At 34.4% G+C, this 25174-nt stretch overlaps 5 protein-coding genes and 1 pseudogene across 12 annotated transcripts; 3 read left to right on the top strand and 3 right to left on the bottom strand.

Moving 5' to 3' along the window:
- Positions 1-1641: 1641 nt before the first annotated feature.
- LOC149512729 (pentatricopeptide repeat-containing protein At4g18520, chloroplastic-like) lies at positions 1642-2500 on the bottom strand. Its single transcript, XM_089750485.1, has 2 exons — positions 2311-2500; positions 1642-2258 (listed from the first exon to the last, which is right to left on the bottom strand). The coding sequence occupies exons 1-2, from the start codon at positions 2498-2500 to the stop codon at positions 1642-1644; spliced, it is 807 nt and encodes a 268-aa protein (XP_089606611.1).
- A 1731-nt stretch (positions 2501-4231) lies between these two features.
- Positions 4232-7866, top strand: CHX28 (cation/hydrogen exchanger 28). The gene is made up of 4 exons (XM_022901076.2): positions 4232-4545; positions 4793-5788; positions 6007-6597; positions 6842-7866. The coding sequence occupies exons 1-4, from the start codon at positions 4345-4347 to the stop codon at positions 7448-7450; spliced, it is 2397 nt and encodes a 798-aa protein (XP_022756811.2). The 5' UTR covers positions 4232-4344; the 3' UTR covers positions 7451-7866.
- A 355-nt stretch (positions 7867-8221) lies between these two features.
- Positions 8222-9748, bottom strand: NRPB11 (DNA-directed RNA polymerase, RBP11-like protein). Its single transcript, XM_022901077.2, has 5 exons — positions 9576-9748; positions 9387-9476; positions 9186-9264; positions 8949-9044; positions 8222-8507 (listed from the first exon to the last, which is right to left on the bottom strand). The coding sequence occupies exons 1-5, from the start codon at positions 9626-9628 to the stop codon at positions 8475-8477; spliced, it is 351 nt and encodes a 116-aa protein (XP_022756812.1). The 5' UTR covers positions 9629-9748; the 3' UTR covers positions 8222-8474.
- Positions 9749-12297: 2549 nt separating this feature from the next.
- LOC111304502 (uncharacterized) lies at positions 12298-18472 on the top strand. 3 transcript variants are annotated; one of them, XM_022901072.2, is made up of 14 exons: positions 12298-12356; positions 12499-12591; positions 12717-13050; positions 13809-13986; positions 14124-14173; positions 14264-14356; positions 14437-14525; positions 14744-14822; positions 15069-15151; positions 15539-15617; positions 15726-16446; positions 16865-16942; positions 17075-17720; positions 18028-18472. In XM_022901072.2, exons 2-14 carry the CDS (start codon positions 12560-12562, stop codon positions 18158-18160), a joined length of 2595 nt encoding a protein of 864 aa, XP_022756807.1. In that variant the 5' UTR covers positions 12298-12356; positions 12499-12559; the 3' UTR covers positions 18161-18472. The 3 variants fall into 3 exon arrangements, with proteins under 3 accessions (XP_022756807.1, XP_089606360.1, XP_089606359.1); XM_089750233.1 differs by lacking the exon at positions 12298-12356 and having other exon boundaries at positions 12450-12591; XM_089750234.1 differs by lacking the exons at positions 12298-12356; positions 16865-16942 and having other exon boundaries at positions 12448-12591.
- Positions 18473-18932: 460 nt separating this feature from the next.
- LOC149512728 (protein TAB2 homolog, chloroplastic-like) lies at positions 18933-21005 on the bottom strand (annotated as a pseudogene).
- Positions 20895-25090, top strand: LOC111304500 (uncharacterized). Of its 6 annotated transcripts, none has more exons than XM_022901068.2 (13): positions 20895-21014; positions 21467-21592; positions 21685-21811; positions 22079-22201; positions 22316-22385; positions 22491-22593; positions 22737-22854; positions 22980-23061; positions 23521-23582; positions 23722-23794; positions 23888-23971; positions 24229-24309; positions 24735-25090. In XM_022901068.2, the coding sequence occupies exons 3-13, from the start codon at positions 21750-21752 to the stop codon at positions 24897-24899; spliced, it is 1023 nt and encodes a 340-aa protein (XP_022756803.1). In that variant the 5' UTR covers positions 20895-21014; positions 21467-21592; positions 21685-21749; the 3' UTR covers positions 24900-25090. The 6 variants fall into 6 exon arrangements, with proteins under 6 accessions (XP_022756803.1, XP_022756801.1, XP_022756798.1 ...); XM_022901066.2 differs by having other exon boundaries at positions 22074-22201; XM_022901063.2 differs by having other exon boundaries at positions 21352-21592; positions 22074-22201.
- Positions 25091-25174: the final 84 nt, after the last annotated feature.

Raw genomic sequence — 25174 nt, 5'->3', positions numbered from 1 at the left:
ACTAGTTTCTAAAATTTGAATAGATTTTACTAGTTTTTAACAAACACATAACAATAACTTATTTTTACCCATTAAACTTTCTAATTAGATGTTACTAATTCAAAGTTGGGTTCCCATTATTGGTATTTAATAATAAGAGTTTAAATTCATTATACATGTAGTACTACTAACTAAATATCTTGAAATTCATTCTACATGTAGTACTACTCACTTGAGATTGAATCTCTAATATAATCACTTTAGGCTAATATATTTAAACTTTTTATTTTGCATATCATTTATATGCTCTAGACATTATTGTCTTATTTTTATCATTTTAAAAAATAGTTGGTTTTAGTTGTGACCACAATTCTATACTCATAACTTTCAACCATTCTATTTTCATACTTTTATATATCTTTAATACAATTATACTTCTAATACAATTGAAAAAACTCAATGAATAAACCAAATAATTTTAGTCATTTTAAATTTTTTTTAAATGACATTTTTATGACTTTACTTTAATAAGTGTTTAAACTTATTAATTTGTATAATTTGCTTATAAAATTATACTAAAATCTTATAATACTATGATGGTAATTTTTATTTCTTTTGATTCTTATCATCCCCACTATGTGCAAGTATGCATTCTTTATTAAAGAATATCTCATTCAATTATCAAGATATCATATATACTTAATTAAGTTACAATTTCATTTATCTTTTCATTATTTGATGTTTTTTTTTTAAATAGGAGACCTTCAAATCCATCTTTAGTGAAAGACAATTAACTTATATCTTAATATTTCAGTAAAAGTTTCAAAGCCTTTATATTTTAACTCAATATAAGATTTTATATTAATAAACAGATTTCAAATATAATCATACTTCTATAGTCTCTTTTTAAGATTTTTATGTCAATTCATAAATATTTAGATGAATATATTTCATCATAAACACTATTAATAATTTTTTTTATTACCATGCACAAAATTGTTTCCATCACCTAAATGGATCAAATAGTATTCTTTTTGCTATTATAAAAGTTTTCAAATTCACAAGATCTTTGAATCATTCATAGCTTCCAAAGTAAATATACTTTGAAAATTTCATTTTATAAAATCATATATAATAAATCATTTGTACAATCCATGAATTAGAACATATATATAACAAAAAATTATCATAATATGATCAAGATTATAGCATCAATTGTGGTTTATGGCTATTTTAAGTCAATCATAATAATTCACATCATACCTACAAATCATATAAATTTAACTATTAAAGTTATCTTATTTATAATGATGGCTTTTTGTGAAAAGCAACTATCTCAATTAATTGACTACAAAGTAGCTCCGCAACCTCCAAGTGTTTACTTTTGGTATACAAGTCAATAAGAGATGTTCCCACTAAATTATTATCATTTAGGCCATTCTTTGTTATATGGGCATGCGCTTGATGTCCAAATTTTAGATTTAAAAGGCTGGAATAAGATCTTAGAATGCTAGTAAACATATAGATGTTAGGCCTAAAACCTTCAGCAAGCATTTTGTGAAAGATACTTGGTCCCTGATCACAAGTTCTATCATCACACGTTCCAGAAAGAAGGGCATTCCATGACGCTGAATTCCAAGAATTCATTTCCTTAAACACCTGCTAACCATTTTGGACAGACCTGATTTTCATATACATGGCAATAAGCGCATTGCTCAAAAAGTTTTTAGATTCAAAGCCGTATTTAAGTATACAAGCATGAATGCCTTCACAATAGAACTGATCACCCATATTACTGCCAGCACCAATAATGCTGGCAAAAGTATGTTGAGTGGGGCTTACCCCTTTGCGTCGCATTAGGCAAAACATAGTAGCTGCTTCCTGAATCTGGCCTTGTTCATCAAGGCAGTCAATCATTGCACTCCAGGCTACTATGTTGGGTTCTTGAACCCGTTTAAAAACCTTGAGTGCATCCTCAACCAGTCCACATTTTGAATACATGTCAAGAAGGCAGCAACCAACAAATTCATCTTGCTCACAACCAGTCTTAATCACCAAAGAATGCGCAACCAAGCCCCATATTAAGTCTCCCGAGTATGTACAACTTTTGAGCACATTTGACAAAGTAAACTTACTACACCTCAATTCAGATTCCGTCATCCCTTGAAACAAATTCAAAACCTTTCGTGCATCACCCTTTAGAGCATATCCATTGAGCAATGCATTCCATGACATGACATCCTTTTTATCCATGCAAACAAACACTCTCTCTGCGAGTACTATCTCACCACATTTCGCATAAAGATCAACAAGAGAAGACCCAACAAAAACATCCAACAAAATCCCAAATTAAAGGATTTGATGTAACCTTCATGTCCTTGATAAAGCTTTCAACCTCATTAAATTTTCCAGCTCGACCTAAAATATCAATCATACAAGCATAATGCTCGATTGTAGGTACTATTCCATAAACATTGGTCAGAGAGTCAAAGTGCTCTTTGCCTTCTCCAAGCAAACCCATATAACTACATGCAGATAAAACCTTCAGGATTAGAGTTACCACTGCGACGTTTGTAACGCCTGGAACACGATGACGTTCCAGATACAGAGTCATTATCCTTCTCAACAGAAGATGCTTGAATAGGAGTGGCATTTTGATTACCAATTAAAACAAGTTGGTCTACAGCATGAACCACACCTTCTCTAACAAACATTTTGGAGAAGGTTCCAGAAAGCTTTTCCATGAGGATCTCAGCAATTTGGAGGGAAGGAACCAAGACATATGGATCTTTCCATGCTAAAACACCAGCCAAGAAACTTGATATGTTTGTCAGATTCCACGAGTTCTGAAGCATCTCTGCGCTGCTGAAGTACATCAGTTTTCCAACAACTGAAAGACATTTGTGGCGAACAGCACTATTAACATTGGAACCATAGATATGTATGAGAACAGGAAGGAGATCCATTCCAAACTGCTGAAGAAGTTTGGGTTGATCATTCAACAATTTCTCTCGGGCTGAAACCTCAGGAGCGTTTTCATTGGTATCTTCTTGCTTGCTAGAGCTACTAGCAGAAGACTTCTTTACAATAGATCCTTTCACAAATATATTTAAGCTGCCAAGGAGGGAGACGGTTCCTTGTGGTAATGGAGGAAGAAGCTTATTTGCCAGATTGACAATCTCAAAAATCTGCTCCGCTGGTCTGCTTAAGCTGGTGGAACGGATAAGTTAGAGGAAACGCCAGAACCTGATAGTATATCTTTAAGTAAGCCACTGATCGTAAGCAGAAGTAGAGTTTTTGCTTCCAGAGGAAACCCCCTTGCACATGTTAAAAGAAGTCGAATTAAGCCCGTATATGTTGGTGTGCTCAATGATGCCTGTCCACCTCTAGAATTACTTGTGGAAATGAGAGATGTAGCTTGAGTAACAAGTCCATGATTGCACAACTCATCTAATTTATTAGGGGAAGATGCAAAGGCTTCAGCAATGCGGGTCAAACAAACAGAAGCATGCTACAGCACCTTTGACACGTTGAGCCTTATTTAATGCTGATCTCCAAATCATGTCAATTTTTTTTCTTTATATTTTCCTTATGCAAAATTAAATTTTTTCATAATTACCTTTAAATTGTTAGAAAAAATAAATAAGTGAATAAAAATAAAAAAAAAAAATTTTAACTTTAAGACATCAAGAACATTTTCTTAAAAGCAATTAAACTTTTGGGATATAACAAAACCTTAAATTCTTTAATAAAAAAAAATAGTTATACTGAAAATTTTATTTATATTAAATAAACAGATATAAATTTTTATTCAATGATTATTAACTTTTGTATAATTATGATTTTTATAAATAATAATTTAGTTATATTCAAATAATTATAATCATTTATATGATAATTATTTCTGTTCAAACATAATTATTTAAAATATAAATAAAATTAATATAAAAATTAATTTTGTTAATCATTAATTAAATTTTTTTATAAAATATAAGATACATCATATTCTAAACTACCAACAAAAATTGTATCACAAATTTGGACACAAGTCTTGAATTTGATTGGACCCTGCGTTTATTCCTAGACTCAGTTTTACTTGATATAGGTACCAACCATTTACCACTCACATGTCTCAATTTCCTTAACTTGCTCCTTTATTTGCTCCTCATTAAAGGCAACAATTTACATCCACTCGTTCATCCTGGTGAAAATTCTTCAGGATAAAGAAATTGTGACAATTTACAGCCACTTTGACAAGAAGAAGAAGACGAAATTAAACAGAGGATTAGTATCTAGCTAACAGAGATCCTTCATCAATTTGAATTTGGAAACACGAAGGACGAACATAAAGGAAAACAAGACACAATGTCAAATATGCCGACTACCATTGTCAACTCCACGTCCCATAACACCACGACGAACCAGCAATGCTTAACTTTTGTAGCCGCCAATATGATGAGCGGATCTGGAAAGTTTCTTGCTCTCATTGCGGCATATGTTCTTAGCAGGATTGTGCACCACCTTTTAAAGCCTTTATCCCAACCTTACATAACTTCTGATCTTCTCGTACGTCTCTTTCTCTCTATTTTTCACTTTCTACCGATTAATAGATTCTGGGAGTTAACGTTTCCAAATATTTTGATTCAAATACATAAAAGTAGCATGAACCCAGAGACGATGTTCTTGATGATAATATTTGTGCGCTTTCTTAATCATATGCATTCCTCCCCACCTTCTGCAGAATTATGCTAAACATTTAGTTTTCATATTTAATTTCTTTTGTTATGATTAATATATATTACAATGGATGCAGATAGGGCTCATCCTTGCTAGCCTACCACCTGTACGTGACTCCTTTGTGAATCAATTAATTTTGACTTTGGAAAATGTTGTTGACTTCGGAATGATTTGCTACGCATTCGTTTTGGGTCTAGAAATGGACCCTTACGTGGTCTTTAAGTCGCCAACTCGCCATGCAATGGTGGCCTATGCTGGAATGCTCTCCACATTTATCATAGCATGCGCTATAATTCCATGGCTGCATTATTCGAAACAGACAAACTTGGTCACCTTCACTATCGCCCTCTCCGTCACTCTCTCCGGTAATGGCTCTCACATACTGACTCGCCTCATAACCAATCTCAAAATAGGCAAGTCGGATATAGGAAAGCTTGTTATTGGTGCAGGTGTGCACTCTGATATGATTACCATGTTTTTACTCTCCGTCAATTTTATTTTTGCTTCAATGGAGAATAATACAAGTGCTCGAGAAGGAATTAAGGATGCCATCAAAATAGGTTCTGCACTTGTGATTCAAACAATAGTCGCAGCAAAGATTTCACCAATTTTCATGAATTGGGTTAACAACGAAAACCCTGAAGGAAAGCCCCTGAAGGGCTCACACCTTGTTCTCTCAATGGCCTTCATGGCCGTTATATGCACCTGTGCACCATGGTACGGTTACAACTCTCTTCTTAGTGCGTTTATGGCAGGGCTTTTTTTACCATCCGAGGGACGAATATCGAAATGGGCGATTAGCAAAATCAACTACTTGTTAAGCACACTTTTTTACCCACTTTTTTTCTTTTGGGTGGGGCTTAAAGTTGATTTCTCAAGTTTTCAAGCACGCGATATGGGAACATGGGTAAGGTTTTTTTCTCTTTTATTGATCACAACAGTTGGGAAAGTTGCTGGAACAGTTATCTGTGGGTTACTCTTAGGTTACCATTGGCCAGAATTGGTAGCCCTTGGAATGCTTTTGACGGCAAAGGGTCATTTTCACGTATACTTCGCTATTCTCGTACTAAGGGTTAGTTGCATTCTTATTTGTTTCTGCTTATATTGGCATTTCTAATTCTTTTTCCAACTAATAACTTACTTAAAATTATTATGTAATTATATAAATGATAGTAGCTTTATAAAAAAAATAACTTCGAATTAATTTGAAAGTAGGACACTGACTGTAGTGATTATAGAGTAAAATTAAATTGATTCATTTATAATTGTTTCTCCTTTAATTAAATACAGAGGGGAATAATCGACGTGACAACCTGTATCTCGATGGTGATTGTGATCTTCTTAACCATTGTGCACACACCATTTGTTGTGAAGCATATAATTGAACGAGCAAGGAAACGGGTACCAATTCACCGGATGGCTCTGCAGTGGCTTTATCCTTCTAGCGAACTTAGAATCTTGTTATGCGTCCATGGACCTCATAATTTGCCTTCTACCATCAATTTAATGGAGATCACTCGAGGCGCACCTGAGCCTGGACTCTTTGTTCATGTCACAGACATGATTGAACTTACAGAGCAAATAGCTGCAACGCTGGTACCAGGTGAAGGAGCCGACAACATGACAGTAACTGACACGTCGGTGACAGAAATGAGAGATCAAATAACTCGTGCCTTTCAAACTTACGTAGATGAAAATAGCGGTGGTATTACGCTTAGCCGAATGCTTGCACTTTCAACATTCAATGGCATGGCACAAGATCTTAGTGTTTTAGCAGAAGACTTTATGGTTTCCCTTATTTTATTACCGTTTCATAAGAGACTGAACGCAGACGGTACACTTGATGGAGGCCATCCTGGCTTTAGATATGTAAATCGTAAGGTAAAAACTCGAACTTAGAAGAGTTTCATACTTTAAAAGGTAGAAATTTTCCTTTGATGCTTTGATAAAGTAGGTAGCAGATTATCTGCATTCTTTTTTTTTTTTTTTTTTGGCACTAAGAATATCTGCATTCTCTCCGTAAGATTAATAGCCTTACCTTTTCTTGTGACATTGAGTAATGAGTACCTATATCTCCTTCATAATTCAGAAGAATTCAATTAACCATATTTCTGGTTTGAAACAGCTGCTTAGGAATGCCCCATGTTCTATTGGCATTTTGGTAGACAGAGGCTTTGGATCTATCGCGAAAATATCAAGATCATCTGTAGCTAATGTGGCAATCATTTTTATTGGAGGCAAAGATGATCGAGAAGCACTAGCCTATGCCGGTCGCGTAGCATGGCATCCTGGAGTAAAGCTCACGGTCATAAGATTCCTAGTAGATAAAAATTCAGAAAATGCACCAAGAAGAGTGAATCAAAGAGTAAGTATGGCAGAGCAAGAAGAAGAGATGAAGCTTGATGACGAGTGCTTTGCTGAATTCTATGAGAGATATGTAGCAGGGGGTAAAGTAGCTTATGTGGAGAAGCATCTTGCAAATTCATCTGAGACCTACACTAATCTTAGGTCATTGGAAGGGCAATATTCTCTCATCATTGTAGGGCGAGGTGGAAGAGTCAATACAGTATTGACTCTAGGACTCAATGATTGGCAACAATGTCCGGAACTGGGTCCCGTTGGGGACGTACTTTCAGGTTCAGGTTTCACATGCAATACGTCCATTTTGATCATCCAACAACACAGTATCAAAGGACAACTAGATGGCCTAAGTGATGAGTTTTCCATTATGTAAACGCCAATCCTAGTAAGATAGGTTTAAACTTTAGGATACCAGAAAACCCAAGCCAAATTATTTGTAGAAATGTAGCTTGTAGGAAGAAATATATATTCTTTCATCACCATTTGGACATTGTTAATTAACTCAACAAAACAGCGCAAGAGCAGTGCTTGACCGGACATCGACCAATTCACTAATCAATATGCATTCCAAAATATAAATAACCTTCCAAGCTTACCATTTGGCACCATCACCATGTGCTTGGAGGCCTATTTGTGTCAGCGAATGGCACTTTGCAGCCATTAATGGAACAGTCTCACCTGGATTCTTAGACGAAGGGAGGAGATAACTCCCACTTGTATTGCCCTCAATAGGATTTGGAGCAAATAACTCCCATTTTGTGAATGTAAGATAAGCCTTTATATCTAACTAAACTAGAACGTGCTACCAAATTCATTGGCATACCTCACAATCACATTAATGGAGAACTAGGAAACACACTCTAAAAAGTCCTGTATGCAAAACCTCCTAATAATTAAAAACAATAAATCCCTTTCGCAAGATGTATATATTTGTCAATTTCAATCGACCTGCTACTTTCAGACCATTTCATAACTCCTTAATGGCTGAACCATTATTTTCTATAGAAATGCTACTCTATTGACAATTTTATTATTAAACAGAACCATGGATCAGAAAAGCATGAAGCATGTTTACCTTGGTGAAGAAACAAATCAAATACACATATGGATATGAAATACTGCACCAGTTAACTACCAAGTACCATCAGGAACCACACAATTAGTGAGTGATCAGCTTAGTTAAAAATATGTAATACAGAATGCAGAAGATGTTTGTTTCTTGAACAGCTTCAAGACGTACTTAATAACAGTGTCATGACAAAAGCCTCAATAGCATGCATTGCAGCTTTTAATGCATCACAACATTCAAAATGAGAAAATGTCTCAAAGTTATTGGTTCTTTTCTTTTTAAAGTCCAAACAGAAAAGCACCAGTTTACTGAGCGCCTCAAACTTGCATTAGAAGTCCCTTGAATGTTTTGCTACCTCAGCCTACAAATTGAAATTAAAAAGTGAGGATGAAGCTCAATATCAGCACTGCACTCGGCAAAACTATCAAAATACAGAATGATTTTTAACAGTAACATATTAGATTAAATATTTTGACTGTTTGAGTAAATCTTAGATAGGTGACAGGCAAAGCTTCTGTTTGCGTGTGTGTGTGTGTGTGTGTGTGTGTGTGAGAGAGAGAGAGAGAGAGAGAGAGAGAGAGAGAGAATTATAATCCTAATTTGTCACATCTTCCTGTGAATGCACCCTAAGCAATTCATTCAATCAGACAAGTACTTCAATTACTTGATGAATACTGTGTTAGATTGTCCCAACCATGTTAGACTTTGATGCAAAAAGCTTTATGAAACACTTCAATTTCCCTGATATAAATTGAATTTAAATAATAGCACTAGTAAGTTATGAAGAAAACAGATGTAACACCTCAAATACATTCTTCAGATGATCAAGTTCCTTGTCCAGATCATTGATAGCCTGATTATATGCTTGCATCGGAGAAGACTGGCTAGTTGTGTGTATCTACAAAATTACATCGAAATTAGTCAAAACCCCCAAAATCGGCACTGGACTGCAAATGAATATGATATATACAAAAATTAATAGCGTTTAGCCCTATTTGGTTCAATAATACCCTGAGCCCGACAAGAAACGAACACTAACCCTAACAATGATTTTGTACTGCAAAGGGTGAGGAAGCTTGTAACCAGCAAACAAAACGTTCTCGTCTCTGTGCAATTGCCTGATTGTTTATCATCGTTCAAGAGTTCAAGGAAAAAATAAACAAATAATTAAAGCTTAATCCAGCACAACAAACAAAATGAGACGAAAATTTGAAAGGGGGAGAATATTAATTATGCGCACATTCGAAGGATGTTGCCGATGGTGTGGTCTTCCCTCTCGATAGTGAACGAAGCCGCGTTGATTATCTTGGTGTCCCTCTCGTAAGAAACCCTAAAATTCAACCAACAAGAAGGTAACAGTGAGTTTGACAGATATCTCGTAACAGTGGTTTAAGAAACAAAGAGTTTGGGATGAAAATGAAAAAGTTACTTTTTGGTGCCCTCAGGCACGACGAATCTCTCGTAACGGTCAGGAGCATTCATGGTTTTGTCTCTCTTTCTCCTCTGCAAGTTCTGTTTGGCACAGCGCGGATGAAAATGGTTCTGCTCATGAAACGGCGAGACCGCGAGGGAAGTAAGCACGACGTCGCTTATACTTAGATAAATTACCTTTTTTTTTTTTTTCAAATAATAATATAAATAAACAACCTAATTAGCTTATTACGTAGTAGATGTTATACTTTTGTTTTTCTACAATAACGATTTAGGTTGACATCTGGAGTTCTAAACGAAACAATTTCACTGTGATTCTCTAACTATTAACCTTATGGTAAAATATAGTAATAAAGTATGATCAATTTACTTGTTTATTGATTTAATGATATCATTCAGTTGAAGCTACGAGATGGCATTTAACTCCATTAACAAAAAGATATTTTTTATTGTTAGATAATTGGGTTCTAATGACAAAGTTTGTCCCAAATTTTATATTTAATGAATGTCTTTTTTTATTTAAAAAAAAGAATAATCAACTCATTTTTTGGGTCATATTTTCGATTTTGTTTGATTATTTAGAATGTTTTTAAAAACGTATTCGATTTTAAACAATGTAATAGTTGAAACTTGAGCTCTTTGTTTATTAGAAAATTAAAGAAGGGTCTAGTTATTTAACTTAGGAAATTAATATGCTTAAATATATAAAAAAATCTTGAACTATAATTAAAATTTTTATTCTTTTATTATAATTAACTGAATCTTTAAAATTTTATTTAAAATTAATTAAGTCTTCGTTTTATATGAAAATTGCCACATAAATAAACACCTTATTTACCATTAATTTTTTTTCATAAAATTTGTATAGTGAAAAAATATTTCGCCGTGTAATATTTGTGAAGAAATGAAAAAACAAGTTAAAATAAAAGCATATTCTTTTCTTTTTTTGTCTGTCACCTTTCTTTGCCATGTGATATTTTCAGAATTTTTTTTTTCTCGCAAATGCCACATGGTAATTTTTATGAGAAAACTAATGGTGCTACTTACATAGCAATTTTCATAAAACTTAAAAGACTTGATTAATTCTAAAAAAAATTTAATGATTTAATTAATTACAATAAAAATATAGAAATTTGAATCATTTTATAATTATGATTCATCTGCTTTATATATTTAAATCAAATTAATTCCAGTAAACTTTAAAAGGGAGAGAAGCTTGTAGGTTACAAGTTTCAAAGAAAATAAATGAATTAAAACCATAAGGTCTGTCCGTATAAATGTCACTAGATGAATGTGACAAGAAATATAAACACTAGTCAAATTTTCCTTCATTTTATCCTTGATTGAAAAATGTATGTTGAGACCAAATAAAAAGGGATACGATACAAAGTTATCATTAATATTTTAATTAGTGCAATTTTACCATTATAATTTTAATTGCGAAGTAAATTGATCATCATATTTATAATTTTAGAATATATTTTTGTCAAATTCTAACCATAAAAAGATTGAATAATTCTTCAGAATTTGTTTTATAATTAAAAAATTCTTAAAAGTGACATGAGAAAGAAAAAGAAAAAGGTCAACTAGAAACCATGATGTGGCATTTTATTTAGTAGAAAAAAGGAAAATAAAATAAAAGGAAAATTTTGGGTTATTTGACACTATATTTTAGTAAACAATGTTATAATAAAAGAATAAAATAAGTAAAATCAAAAGAAATTTTGAGATTTTAACTTTACGGTTATTATTTACTTATCATATCATTTTCAATTTTTTTAATTTTAAAATAATTAAATTTTTTTATTGAATATTCTTTAATTACTTAAAAATTAAAAGCATGATAATAAATTTATTCCATAATTAAAAGTATAAAAATAAAATTACACCATTTAAAAATTAGTGATAAATCTGAGTTACACATATAAGTGGTAAAATTTAATTATATTACAATAAAAATAAAAATAAAGATTGATTCTCAAATGGTTGATGACCACATCCTATATTAATGATTATACTTACAATTAATTAAATTATGATTATTAAAATTAAAATTTTAATATTTTATTAATAAATCATAATGTGTTTTTAATATATCAATAAATAGATACCTACCTGATTTTTTGCCTTAAAATAAATTTAAAATGAAAAAGCAGCTAACTCTGTTAACGTTTATGTTCTTCATACACGATTGTCACTCTTTTTTTTTTTGTTTTTTAAATCAAGTGGGAGTGTGGGACAATATATTATGAAGCATATTATTTAAAATTATTATATTTTAATTTGTAATCACAAATAAAATTTGTGTGAATATATAAAATTTATATTTATAAATTTTTACATATTTTTTATGTAATTGAAGAATTGCAAAATTTTAACAAAAAAATATTGATGAAATGCGCCCAATAGATTTGATATGAAACAATAAAAAATATCCTAAATTTTTCGGTAAAAAAATTGTTTCTCTTTTATTAATCTTTAAAAATATCACCAAAGAGTGTTCGACGCACGAACGAGAGAAAATTATTTATTTATTAAAAAAAAAATGAAACCAACTAAAAGTAATTCATCCATACATTTAGAAGCTGACATGGCAGGTTATTATTAGTTCGCAGAGATCCTAGAGCAGAACGCCTTTCCACCTCCAGGTGTCAACTTTTGAGGAGACATTCCCGTTTACTTTGACCTAACTCGCTTTATGGTAACCCACCCTCTCCCTTGTGCTAAAATGAAACCAGATTCGCAAGCCAAGCAAACAGAACATTAGCTAACGTCGCCGGTTAATGCTTTTACCCTTCTCTCAACAAAAACAAAACCGAAAAATAAAAATAAAAAATAAAAGCGGTTTTGCTTTTTTAAGTTTTCACCCACTACATTATTTTAATTACTTTTATTCTTTTTTTTTTTATTTTTTATTTTAGGAGCGAGATCGCTAAATCTCTCCAAAACTCAAAAATATTCAAAATCCCAAAATCCCTCACTATGGCCTTTCACGTAGCTTGCCCAATTACATGGTATAATAATTTTTTTCATACGCTGTTTTAAAAAAAAAAAAAAAAGAAAAGGCCTATCTCCTTCTTCTAACGTTCTCTCGAGACCTCGTTTGTATTAATGTTTCTGGTTTCTCTTTGTTTTGTAGTCGGCGAATTTGCTTCTGTTCGCTAGGGTTTCCTCGGAATCTCCATTCTCCCAACTCCAAGAATGGCTTCTTGCAGGAAGTGATTCGTATCGAAGACTTTTTGAAAGACCCCTGGGGCGTTAGGGTTTCTCGAGAGGGGACCGTGCTGGTCCCCGTACCTAAAGTCGCACCGGTTCCGGCCGGGGATGGAGGCGGTGGCGGAGGTGTTGGTGCCGTGCAGGAGGCGGCCTCGGTGTCGCCTCAGGCGAAGCGGCTCGCCCTTCAGAGAAAGGCCGCTGCTGCCATGGTGGCGGCTGAGGATTATGCTAGGAGGGTTGAGTCGGGTGATATTGCGGTAATATTCTTGCATTTACTCTATGCGTTTGTTAAGTTATACGGCTATATGTATCTGTACGGTATACAATAAGTTTGGTATCTGAATTTTTATTTTGGTATTGAGTTAAATATAGTGGAGTGTAAATTTTGTTGTCATTTAGGGGTTGTGATGTTCAATTTCAGCTACATGTTGTTTTTATATTGGAAAGTTGACTTTTTGCCATATGTAGTGTGCAATTTTTTGTACCAATTTAAGTTTGTTTTGCATTCTGTTTGGGTTGAATTCTGTTTTGTGTGCTTAACTCTGTAGGTTATTCAAATTTACTATATCAGTATGTATGTCTTGTGTTGATGTCTTTATGCATAATCTGTTTTTTTTCTTGATTTTGATACTGTGAAGCGTGCGTTGTGTAGTGATCTTGGGATCATTGTTATTGAATCTGAGCTAGATTATGGGTTTATTTTGTGGTTGTCCATCATTCATTTGTAAAGTATGCTTTTCACTTTATATTTGGAAATATATATCTTTGCACGTCCATGTGAAGCTATGGATGGAAAGTACTAGGGAAGAAAAGATTCGGTGGTTAGATATTTTTGTTGATTTTGGTTTCTTTATTGGCTAGTTTACTTTCATTTTGATTGGAAACAAAACTTTGTTAAAGTAATAATGGAGGGGCCTATGTTGGAGGATGGGTTGGTCTCTACTTGCTTGTTATACCATGTAGTATTCCTCTTTTTTGGCTATTCTAGAAATGATGATTTTCCTTTCCTTTAAAGGTTGCATCAAAAAGTCCTGCCATAGAAGAGCAAGGTCAGTCCAACACAAATGTAATGTGTCGCATGTGCTTTATGGGTGAAAATGAAGGAAGTGAGAGGGCAAGAAGGATGCTCTCTTGCAGAAAATGTGGCAAGAAGTACCACAGGAGCTGCTTGAAATCTTGGGCTCAACATAGAGGTACTGAACTTTATTGCCTATGATCTTTCAAGTCTGCAAGTAGCTGCTAGGAATTTGGGGCTAAATATAGAGGCACGATAATTTATTGCCATGTTATTTTGTACTACTGCAGTTTTATACATTTGGTATGTTTGCAGATTTGTTTCATTGGAGTTCCTGGACATGCCCTTACTGTCGAACCTGCGAGGTATTTTGTGATGCTCATTAGTACCCATTTGCACCCAATAATGTTCAAAATTCTTGGTTGCACTCATTGCTACTCATTTCCCTTCTTCAGGTGTGCCGGAGTACTGGAGATCCAACTAGGCTTATGTTCTGCAAAAGGTGTGATGGTGCATACCATTGCTATTGCCAACATCCGTCACACAAGGTTAGATGTGCATTGCTTACTGCTTAGTTTCATACGTTGATTAAGAATAGAATGGCTCACATAATCCCTGGATTATGCAGAATGTTACTTCTGGGCCATATTTGTGCCCAAAGCATACAAGATGTCACAGTTGTGGATCCAATGTCCCTGGAAATGGTTTAAGCGTGCGGTATGATTGTTAACCCATAGATAAGAAGCTTTTGCACCTAAAATTTCTCCTTTCTGTGCATGCTTCAATTTTCTTTTGAGCTATTGAAATTCATTAACATATTGCTTGTCTTTTTGGTGTTTGATAACTGATAGCTAATGATTTTTTCCAACCTTCTGCACAAGCATTTCTTTTGGTATTACTGTCTAGGTTTAATCATTTTCTTGTAAATCTCACAGGTGGTTCTTGGGTTACACTTGTTGCGATGCTTGTGGAAGGTTGTTTGTGAAGGGAAATTATTGTCCTGTATGTTTGAAGGTAAATTCCACTTTTCTGATAATTGTTGGTGTTTGGGTTGGTCCGATTCTAGGTACATATATCCCCTAGCTTAGAGAGTTTGGATAGAATCCCATTCTTCTAAAAAATTTTTCTGTGATAAAAATGCTGAAATACGGGTATTCTGAGCTACTTTTATTTGATTGATTATAGCAGCCATGTGAACCAACATGCTTCATGATTTTCTAAAAAAATGAACTTACTAGACAATTTGGCAAAACCTTACAGGTTTACAGAGACTCTGAATCAACACCTATGGTCTGCTGTGATGTTTGCCAGCGGTGGGTGCACTGCCACTGTGATGGCATCAGGTTCCTTGCTACCCTTGTACTTTTAAAGAACCAACAATCTAGTTCTGCTCTGTTATCTTGTTTATTGCTTGTTATTGAACGTGGTAGTTGCTGTCATATTAAGATGTTGAGTTTGACACTAATAGATGTTTATGAGTTTGAGTTTTTATGTGTCAATATTGATGGGTTGTCTTTCAACATGCATTAAGTTCAATGGGTGCTTTCCTTGTAAATATTACAGGGTCAAAACTAATGGTTGAATTTCTCTAGATTTTTGTAAAATGCTTTCTGCGTTAGCTGTTTCCTTGAAAAAGTTCTATTACTCTAATGAAACAAGCAAGTACGCCTCATTACAGCAGCCACATAAGTTTTGGATCATTTTTTATTTATGAAAGAAATGTTTTGCAGTGATGAAAAATACCTGCAATATCAAGTAGATGGAAATCTCCAGTATAAATGTGCAACATGTCGTGGAGAGTGCTACCAGGTAGCTTTGAATTGCAGTGTTCCTTCTTCCCTCTTCTCTCTTTCTCAGGAGTGAGAGAGCTAAAGTATTCTTTTCAACTTATGACTGCTGTTATAAATGTGTTACCAGGTTACAGATCTTGAGGATGCTGTTCAAGAGCTTTGGAAGAGGAGAGACATGGCTGATCGAGACCTGATTGCTAGCTTGAGGGCTGCTGTGGGGCTGCCTACTCAAGAAGAAATATTTTCTATCTCTCCATATTCAGATGATGAGGAAAATGGTCCTGTGATGTTAAAAAATGAATTTGGGCGTTCCTTGAAGTTCTCTCTCAAAGGAATAGCTGACAAGTCACCAAAGAAGAACAAGGAATATGGAAAGAAATCTTCAAGTAAAAAATATCCCAAGAAAAAGGCATATCAGGCATCTTTGATTAGCAAAGGAGAATCACAGCTGAGTTTTGAAGGGAATCTGGATATACAATCTCAAGGATACAGTTTGGCTGAGGACAGGAATGATGAAACTGCACCTCAGATAAATGAAGGACAAGATATTTCTTCTCCCGTTGCTGGAATTTGTTCTACCAATCAGCCAGGGGTCTTGAAACATAAGCTGGTAGATGAGGTGATGGTTAGTGATGAAGATAGAACATCTCATGTTCTTAAAATTAAAAGCAATAAATCACACGATTTTGACAGTGGAGATGATAATGGAAAACAAGGTAGCAAGTCAAAGACTGTGAAAGCAAAGAAATTAGTCATAAATCTAGGTGCACGAAAAATAAATGTTACCAACTCCCCAATGTCTGATGCTTCAAGCTTTCAAAGAGAACAAAATGTGATTTCTTACAATGGTATGCCCTGACTTTCTCTGTTTACGAGATAACTTGTATTTGCATGAGTACATATATTATAATGATCATATTTCCTACAGTCAGACACCCATCATTTCCTCTGTTGTGCTGTCAGTGTAGTAACGTCCTAGATTGCAACATAATATTTCTAGCTGCACCCAAAGATCTGCTTTAGGTGTGATAAACTATTTTTTGCTCATTTACTGTATTATTAGTTTTTTTTTTTTTTTTTTGGCCAGCTACTTTAATCTTAGTTAAGCTTAGGTTTTTCTCCTACCCTTTTTATTTGTTAAGATTGTACGTATAAAATGAACAAGATATTAGATGGCGTGCAATAAATTGGTTTGTTGTTATCTCTGGTTCGAGAGATTAATGTAAACACTATTCTGCCTTCTCCTCTTGTTTGATTGATTATCAGGTGTTCAGGATGCAAATCAACAGAGAATGGAGGACAAGTTTGTAGATAGCCGTGACCGAATTGCTAAATCTGGTGATGGTAATATAGCAATCGTGATCCATTGCTTTGGTGTTAAAAAGTTTAATTGTTTTGTTGGCATTGGTGACCATTTGGAAGATGTGTTTCTTTCAATTTTCTGTAATTGAGACAGTGCAAATTTTCTGTTTGCAGGAGACAGAGTTGATCACTCCACCAAGTCAAGAGGTTTGAAAATTGCGGGAAGAGAAGGGAAATTGATAAAGTTTGGAAAAATTAGGTCAGATATTCCTGAATTGAGGTCCAAAGTCATTGCAGCAAACAGTTCTGATGGATATGGAATTGTTCCTCTAGAACACACACGTATTGCCTCAGGAAAAGGAAGCTTTGATGGAAGTAGGCTTGCTGCTGCACCTTCAGGTGAGGTCTCCACCCTAAGAGGGGGCAAGGTGATGTTAGGAAAGCACTTGCAAGACAGGTCTGATATGTATGGTGAAAGTAATGAAGATTATGTTCGCACACCTGTATTGAATTCTTTGCCAAAAGATCCCAAACCATCTCTTAAGTTTAAATTGAAGAAACCTAATCTTGAGAATCAGAATTCTCAGGTTCATTCTGAGGAAGAAAAGAGTTATATAAAGGGCCAAAGGTCAAAAAGAAAGAGACCATCGCCCTTAATGGAAAAATCATTGTTTAATGAAGATGAAGATCTTGATGTCACACAATCTCATCAAGACAGCTTAATGGATGACATGATGGCTGCTAGTTGGGTTTTAGAAAAGTTGGGTAAAGATGCAATCGGAAAGAAAGTTGAAATTCATCAGGCCTCTGACAATTCATGGTAAGATTTTGCTTCTCTTTACCACTGAAAAAACCACAAGGCAAGATCTGGGTAAACTGTAGGCCTATGGCTTTCTAGATCTTTTCCTTGTGATTAATCCAAGTCCCTTGACTCTACACCCCTTTACAACTGCAGAACATTTACACTACTGAATCTGAGCTCTAAAAGTAGAAAAAAGAATTTTGTTTTCAATTTCTTTAAGTTAATAATTAGAGCTCCACCCAAAGTATGCTTTAAAAATGGTAGATTGTATCTTTTTTAGGCACATTCCCTGAATTTAATCCTTATTTTCAAATTGAACAAGCAGGCATAAGGGAGCTGTTACCAACATCATTGAAGGCACGTCCACATTATCTGTCAGGCTAGATGATGGTAGAGTGAAGACTTTGGAACTTGGGAAGCAAGGGGTTCGTTTTGTTCTTCAAAAACAAAAAAGATAAAAAATTTGAAACTGAAAGCCTAATTTATTCTTGGTGAGTGGATTTGTAGAGATTTTTTCCATTTTTCTCATGAGGCAGTTCTCAGGCTCTAGGCGCAATGATAGGAGTTCTGCATCATCATCTTCTTTTTAAAAAAATTTTTTTTTTCTGCTTTGTAACGAAGCTACTTTATAGCTTAGGCATTTTCTTTCAGGCAGTTCATTTTTCTAGTGAAGAATCTAGCCTGTCCGTGAAGGTTTTATAATAGTGGAAGACTGTCCAATTTTCTTTCGCTCCTCCCGTCTTAATGCATGTATCTTAATTCACATTTGATGTTTTAAGTGTATCTCTCTCTCTCTCTCTCTCTCTCTCTCTCTCTCTCTCTTTGTTGGTCATCAAACTTGCATACGTTTTCTCACTTACCTAATGACTTCAAGCAATGCATTCCACAATGGTTGGGAGGTGAAATTTGCTGGTCTGTATAAATGTTCTGAAATTCAATGATAGAAAGCAATGGATATTGCACCCATTTCCAGATAATTTTCATTATTCGCATGACGTTCTTATTATAAAAGAATCACCTCAAACAAGTATGAGCGTTTTTTTAGTCATGGTTGCAATATAGTTTTAGTTCCTCTACTAACTACTAATACCAGATACTTTGCTTTGGTTTTGAGGGATTTAAAATATGGTTTTACTTTGCATAAGTTAAGAATTTACATCTTCATCTTACCCTTTGAGTAAAATAGAATTCAAAATGAAGGTATCATATATTTCTTATAATAATTAATAATTATACAGGGGGTGGCGGCTAATCCAATAAAAGCCAGAATCCAACACAATCATCCGAATCCAAGTCCTCTTGGATGGCTAGGAAACGTAAGCCTCCACATGCCTTCTTAGCTGCTTCCCAAGCTTCAGCTTCACTTGTAGTTATAGGAGTTCTCTTATAGGTTGCATAAACTTAAGGGGTAGAAATTCCAACAGATAGGATCAAGCAAGCACCGCCAGTGTCGGCCTCTACTGAACAGACTTCCAATCCATTCATCCAAGCTGCAGTGACGCATTTTGATTGAGCCTTGGTAGGTTTGAAGAAAACCCCATAATTGAATCGTGAATGCAATAACTGATAAAAAAACTCTGAAGGCACAAATGTTTCAGAGATCAGCTAATAGTTTTTGTAAACGCTACTTTTGGTCAAGTATTGGTTTGGTTGAGTAAGAACTAAGAGCCTAAGAGTTAAATATCACCACTTAAAAAAAAAAAAAAAACGAAGGAAAAATTAAAAAGCATTTACAATTTGATATTTAATGAATTGAAAGCGATCGAATCTGATTCAATTGCCGTTTTGATTAGTTGCACTTGCACTCAGTTTGATGGGAGCTTAAATGGTTAATGAGGAAATCAAAGATAATAAACCTGCCAATGGTTTTGCACGTGAAGATGCCACTGCAAGTCCTGGAATCGATTTCTCGTCATCAACTTTAATTCCCAGGAAATCCAAATGTAGACCAGTGCCAAATGCCTTTTGTCCAAGAATGAGATCTTCTCTCTAAAAGGTAGAACAGAAATGGAAAACCAGCTTCAGGTTTCAACCAGAGGAGGAAGCCAAAAAAAAGAAAGCATATTGAACACTACTAATATTTTAATTGATAAATTGAATACATTATTATCTTCCTTGGCACGTATATAAATACTACATGAACAACTATGCTCCGTTCTAATTAACAGGTCCAGGGTCTAATAAGTATTTTTATAACGGGTTAATGTCCTAAATAATCTCTAAGCTATTATAAAATATTTAATATAATATTTAAATTTTAAAAATCTTTGATGTAATATTTCAATAATAAATCTATTAATTAATATAATAATTACTATTAATATAACTCACTTTAAATGATAATACGTAATATATGATAATCTTACAATTACGTTATTATAATTACGTTAACAAATTTATAATTTAAATATCACATTATAAATTTTTAAAATTTAAGTATCTTATTAAATATTTTATTATAATATAGGAACTATTTATGATATTAACCATTTCATAAATGAAGCTAATTATGCAACACTATGTGGACAAATTCAATAAACGAATCTGTCACTAGGACATTTAATGAAAATTTAAATCTCGTATTAGTTAACGCCATTAAAAGGGAAAGATCTCCCCGAAAAAGGTAACTGGACAAATGCCCATTTTTCTCTAAATAAGTTCTCTGGAAGTTCCATTGGGAAAGGTTTATCTAATGCCAAAAGGCGCTGGGAACCTTTTTGAAAACCATGATGACGCACATATATCGTCTCGTAACGTTCTTTCAACCAAAGAAGTAGCGATTCACACTGAAAAAGGACAAGAACCGTTGAATATAAGTATACCTTACCATGTTTGTAACTAGAGGCTCAAAACTGAACTTTATAGCAACATGCTGTAACTTTTAAGAAACCAAAGGTCCAAAGCAATTCATTCTACGTGGAGCTGATGGCAGTTTTTCAGTTATAGGAGAAATCGCACATATCCTTCAGCGGAGATGGGCTTGGTTTTGGATACGGCGGCCCGTATCAAATGTCTTTACCGGCATAAGAAGGAGTTATCTATGGGCTAGGTTTTTTAGTTAAGGTACCCCAATTTATATACACTTAGCAGTTAAACATAACCCATCTTATTGGGCCAAAATTCTAGCCCATTGTTTTCTACATCCCTTCGGATAATCGCGTTAAAAAGCCACTTCTTCCTTATGTGAGGACTGAGGAGGCCAGGAATCTAGACTCTTTTCCTTCTCCACAACTCGTTCCTGCTACGCTTTCCAGAAGCCAAATTATTACCAAAGCCGAAAACAAAAACCCATAGCTCCTTCATGTAATGAATGTAAGACCTAATCTCTCAACACCTACATTTCCTTTTTTTTTTTTTTTTTTAAGCTACTTATATAGATAATTCTTGCGAGCCATTGCGTTATTCACCTGTTTGGTTAAATGTCTCTGAAAACCCACCAGTCTTAAAAGGTTACATATGTTTCCATACACATCGATTCTTCCCTGTAAAATAATATTATTTCTTTATATTTTCTTGATTTGAAGTTGGTTATTTTAATAGCTACAAATTAATAGTAGTATATATGTTTGTCATGATGTGCGTGGTAGCAAAAGTTGTAGCTCGTGCTGGTTTAATTTGAATGTATGATGTAGCTTCCTTTAATGGATAGGTATCTAAAGGAGCAGGCTTTGTGTGATTTAAAGGATGGTGAAGTTTTCAGCTTATTCTTTGATGATATCGTCATTTACACCTTTTCATTCTATTATCCTGAAAAACCCTTGCAGATTTTATACAAATATACCTTACAGCTATTCAACTAAATCAAGGAACATTTCCTATTATATCCAAAACGCCAAAATTCATACAGAAGACGTGATGGTTGCCAGGCGCTATCTTCCTCCTCTGTTTAGGTACATAATAATATCTACTGCATATCGTTTCTTTTCTTTCAAACACTCTATGAATGAGAATGATAATGTATTTTGGTTGTACTGATTTGCAGTGTGGCTCCCATGATGGACTGGACTGATAATCATTATAGGACCCTTGCCCGCCTTATCTCAAAACATGCGTGGCTTTACACAGAGATGCTTGCAGCTGAAACTATTGTTTATCAAAAAGGGAATCTGGTAAGTTAGTGGAAGAAGACACTTAGTGTGTCACATGATGCGCTGCTGGCATTGGGGAATCTTAACTTGAAAGCCCTTAGATAAATGTCAGAACACCAATAAAGATGGAAAGGAAGCTGTGGGAAATTTTAGATGTATATTTGATTTCTCTGCCTGTATGTGATGAACAAGTTTTGGTTGCTGAATTTTACGCCTTTTAGTGCTAAACTGTAAAGTGATAATGATTTCTGATTCTCTTGATTTCAATTTTTTTCTTGCTCAGGACAGGTTCTTGGCATATTCACCAGAACAGCATCCTATTGTCCTTCAGATTGGTGGGAGTAACTTAGAAAACTTGGCAAAAGCCACTGAACTTGCTAGTGCTTACAACTATGATGAGATTAATTTCAAGTTTGTACCATTCCTTACCTGATTTCATTGGCTTCCTCTTCATTTGGCAAAATTTTTCAACTGATGCATTTTCTTTTATCTTTGTTTTCATTATTGTTACTGCTATAAAACCAGTTGTGGGTGTCCTAGTCCAAAAGTTGCAGGGCATGGGTGCTTTGGTGTTCGTCTTATGCTTGATTCAAAGGTTTGATGGCTATGCTGATAAAATTGTAAAAATTTTAAGCAGATTAGATGATGCTTTTTCTTTGCCAATGTGCACTTACATGTTCATTTATAATTACAAGGAAAGTTTGTTGGAGAGGCCATGTCAATCATTGCTGCCAATACAAATGTTCCTGTCAGTGTTAAATGCCGGATTGGTGTTGATGATCATGATTCATATCATGAACTCTGTAAGTTCTTCTGCCAATTGCCAATGTTACCCGTGTAACAGAAACTAACTCAGATTTTTTTACTTAGTAAAGGATTTTTCCTATCATTGTGTTTAGTGCTGACATTGGATGCAATATCTTTCTTTCTTCTTTCTCCTTTTTAGGTGACTTTATCTACAAGGTTTCTTCCCTATCACCTACTAGGCATTTCATCATACATTCACGGAAGGCTCTACTAAATGGCATTAGCCCAGCTGATAATCGAAAAATTCCTCCTCTGAAGTATGCTTTTATTGAGCTATAGATTATCAAACTGTTAAGTTACATCTCCTGTTGATCATTACCAATGTACCAATATCTATGAGATGAGCAATTGATCTTTTTTTTTTTTCTTTTTCCAAATTCAGATATGAGTACTATTATGCCCTCATGCGTGACTTTCCAGACATAAAGTTTACAATAAATGGAGGCATAAATTCTGTTGTTGAGGTGAACCTTTGTCAATCATCTTTGATTTATTCTCGCAAATCTCAAGTATATATAATAAGTTTGGTGTCCTGTATTATTATTTGGTGATGCCATAAATGTGAGTTAGGAATCATATTCTCTTATTTGTTTACTTTATGATGAGAAGGTCAAATTAGAGGATTTTTCATTATATCATTTATGGTTTTTATTACTATCTCATTGTGGAGTTAGTAATCCTGGAAAATTGAACTTGCTTTTTGCTAATTTTCTTTTCAACCCATTGGAGAACTGATTGGGGGATGGAAAATTTCTGTACAAAAGAGAAATATTTTGTTTGGATGTCCTAGAGTTTTATTTGCTTGGATCTTCTTTAACCACCTCTGCTATCTCTTTGACGTTGCTGCCATAAACTCTTGGCAGCACTCTGCATATGTGCAAGAAATTCTATAACCTATTGTTTATGGACATTTAAAATTGTAGGTAAACGCAGCACTAAGAGAAGGAGCTCATGGTGTTATGGTTGGACGTGCTGCATATAATAAGTATGTGTAATGCATCTCTTACTTTTTATTTGCTATTTAAGCATTTCTTTTTCTATATTTATTAAGCCTTTTCCTCCGCATCACTATTTTTGGCTAACTCACAACTAGCTGACTAGAAGCTGTTTGGTATTTTCAATAGCCCTTGGCGGACTTTGGGGCATGTTGATACTGCAATATATGGTGCACCAAGTAGTGGACTTACACGCCGCGAGGTTGGATAGAAGATTGCTGCCCTTAATTGATGCATTTTGCTTCATTTTGTCATTAAATTAATATCCTCTTGTAGTTTACGCTTCTACTTTTAGATCCTTGAACGATATCAAGAATATGGGGACCATGTTCTGGGAAGAGATGGAAATAAAAGACCTAATGTCCGAGATGTGGCGAAGGTAGGCATTTTGCCAGTTGCATAGCATCATTGCAATTCTCCTTGTTGATCATAGGCAAATGACACTTTTAGTGGTCATTGTAGATGGTTTTCAAAACCTTCAGAAACATACATGCTTTATCACTATCTGTACTGATATTGTTTACTATTTTGATTTGGTTATATTTAAGGTTTATCTTTATTTGAATATAGCTTTTCTTTTGCCCTTTACCTCCCAGCCGTAACGTATCTTTTATGAATCTGCTATAATATCTGCAGCCTCTACTCAACCTTTTTTACTCGGAGCCTGGAAATGGTCTGTGGAAGCGCAAAGCTGACTTTGCTTTCCAGCATTGCACGGTATGAAAATTGTTACAAGCCTTCTTACTTTTGCCTTTAGGAGAGTTGGTACAGTTTTTGGGAACTTGTCTGGATAGTTTTGACCTACAAGTTAAGCACAAACTCTGCTACCTGAAGCAGATCAGTTTCTTTAGCTTTTATCATTTTAGGGAATGCATTTCATTCATTAAGGCGAAGAAGCTTCCTGGAGAATAGTCTATTTCAGCGAACTTATTCTGTCCAGATTAAAAAATTCAAAGACCACAAAGAAGCTTCCTGAAACTGTAAAATCATAATTTCATTATTGGAATCCTTAAATTCTTATATTACTTTTATAAATTTTTCTTATTGGCTGGTACTTAAACGGTATTTTCCTATTGTATCCATCCAAGTTCTCTCTTTAGCTACAGGGAAATGAAGTTCTGACACATTTTTTCTTATTGCAGACAATGAAATCCTTCTTTGAGGAAACACTTGCGGCAATACCTGATTCAGTCTTGGATTCACCCATTGCAGGGGTGCCATCTGGTCGTGAAGATCTTTTTGCTAATATACATGATTTACTGCCATCCTCATATGATGCAAGAGAACAGGAAGCATTGGATGCTTAGAATTTTTTTTTTTTTGTTGGCAACATTGGAAAATTGTATGCTTAGATTTTTCATGTTCTAAATTCCTCAGTTCCAATTGATATAATCCCAAATTGCAATTTGTTGTTGGAATACGGCCTAATTGGTCCCATGTTATAATATGTATGGAAATACATCAAGGGTTAATTCAAATTTTTTGTTGTCACTCTTTATGGGGATTAGAACCACTTGGAAATTTTCAGTTACTATTAAATCTCTGTTTTATTTCACTTACCCTCGTTGTAGTAAGTTTTGCA

The sequence above is a fragment of the Durio zibethinus genome, chromosome 21 (assembly GCF_047325235.1).
Source record: "Durio zibethinus cultivar Kanyao isolate XHJ-2024 chromosome 21, ASM4732523v1, whole genome shotgun sequence".
In the NCBI taxonomy this organism is placed as follows: Eukaryota; Viridiplantae; Streptophyta; class Magnoliopsida; order Malvales; family Malvaceae; genus Durio; species Durio zibethinus.
Note: the sequence above shows the minus strand (reverse complement) of the source record. Positions and strands in the feature narration are given on the sequence as shown.

Coding starts and splice junctions, on each gene's coding strand:
- LOC149512729 (XM_089750485.1), bottom strand. CDS start 2,500: ATGGGTTTGCTTGGAGAAGGCAAAGAGCACTTTGACTCTCTGACCAAT. Junction 2,259..2,310: donor AATTTGGGATTTTGTTGGAT/GTTTTTGTTGGG, acceptor GTGGTGAGATAG/TACTCGCAGAGAGAGTGTTT.
- CHX28 (XM_022901076.2), top strand. CDS start 4,345: ATGTCAAATATGCCGACTACCATTGTCAACTCCACGTCCCATAACACC. Junction 4,546..4,792: donor ACATAACTTCTGATCTTCTC/GTACGTCTCTTT, acceptor CAATGGATGCAG/ATAGGGCTCATCCTTGCTAG. Junction 5,789..6,006: donor TCGCTATTCTCGTACTAAGG/GTTAGTTGCATT, acceptor AATTAAATACAG/AGGGGAATAATCGACGTGAC.
- NRPB11 (XM_022901077.2), bottom strand. CDS start 9,628: ATGAATGCTCCTGACCGTTACGAGAGATTCGTCGTGCCTGAGGGCACC. Junction 9,265..9,386: donor ATCGGCAACATCCTTCGAAT/GTGCGCATAATT, acceptor ATAAACAATCAG/GCAATTGCACAGAGACGAGA. Junction 8,508..8,948: donor ATCTGAAGAATGTATTTGAG/GTGTTACATCTG, acceptor TTCAATTTGTAG/GCTGAGGTAGCAAAACATTC.
- LOC111304502 (XM_022901072.2), top strand. CDS start 12,560: ATGGCCTTTCACGTAGCTTGCCCAATTACATG. Junction 14,526..14,743: donor GGAAATGGTTTAAGCGTGCG/GTATGATTGTTA, acceptor TAAATCTCACAG/GTGGTTCTTGGGTTACACTT. Junction 15,618..15,725: donor GTCGTGGAGAGTGCTACCAG/GTAGCTTTGAAT, acceptor ATGTGTTACCAG/GTTACAGATCTTGAGGATGC.
- LOC111304500 (XM_022901063.2), top strand. CDS start 21,387: ATGGTGAAGTTTTCAGCTTATTCTTTGATGATATCGTCATTTACACCT. Junction 23,795..23,887: donor GTGGACTTACACGCCGCGAG/GTTGGATAGAAG, acceptor TTCTACTTTTAG/ATCCTTGAACGATATCAAGA. Junction 24,310..24,734: donor TTGCTTTCCAGCATTGCACG/GTATGAAAATTG, acceptor TTCTTATTGCAG/ACAATGAAATCCTTCTTTGA.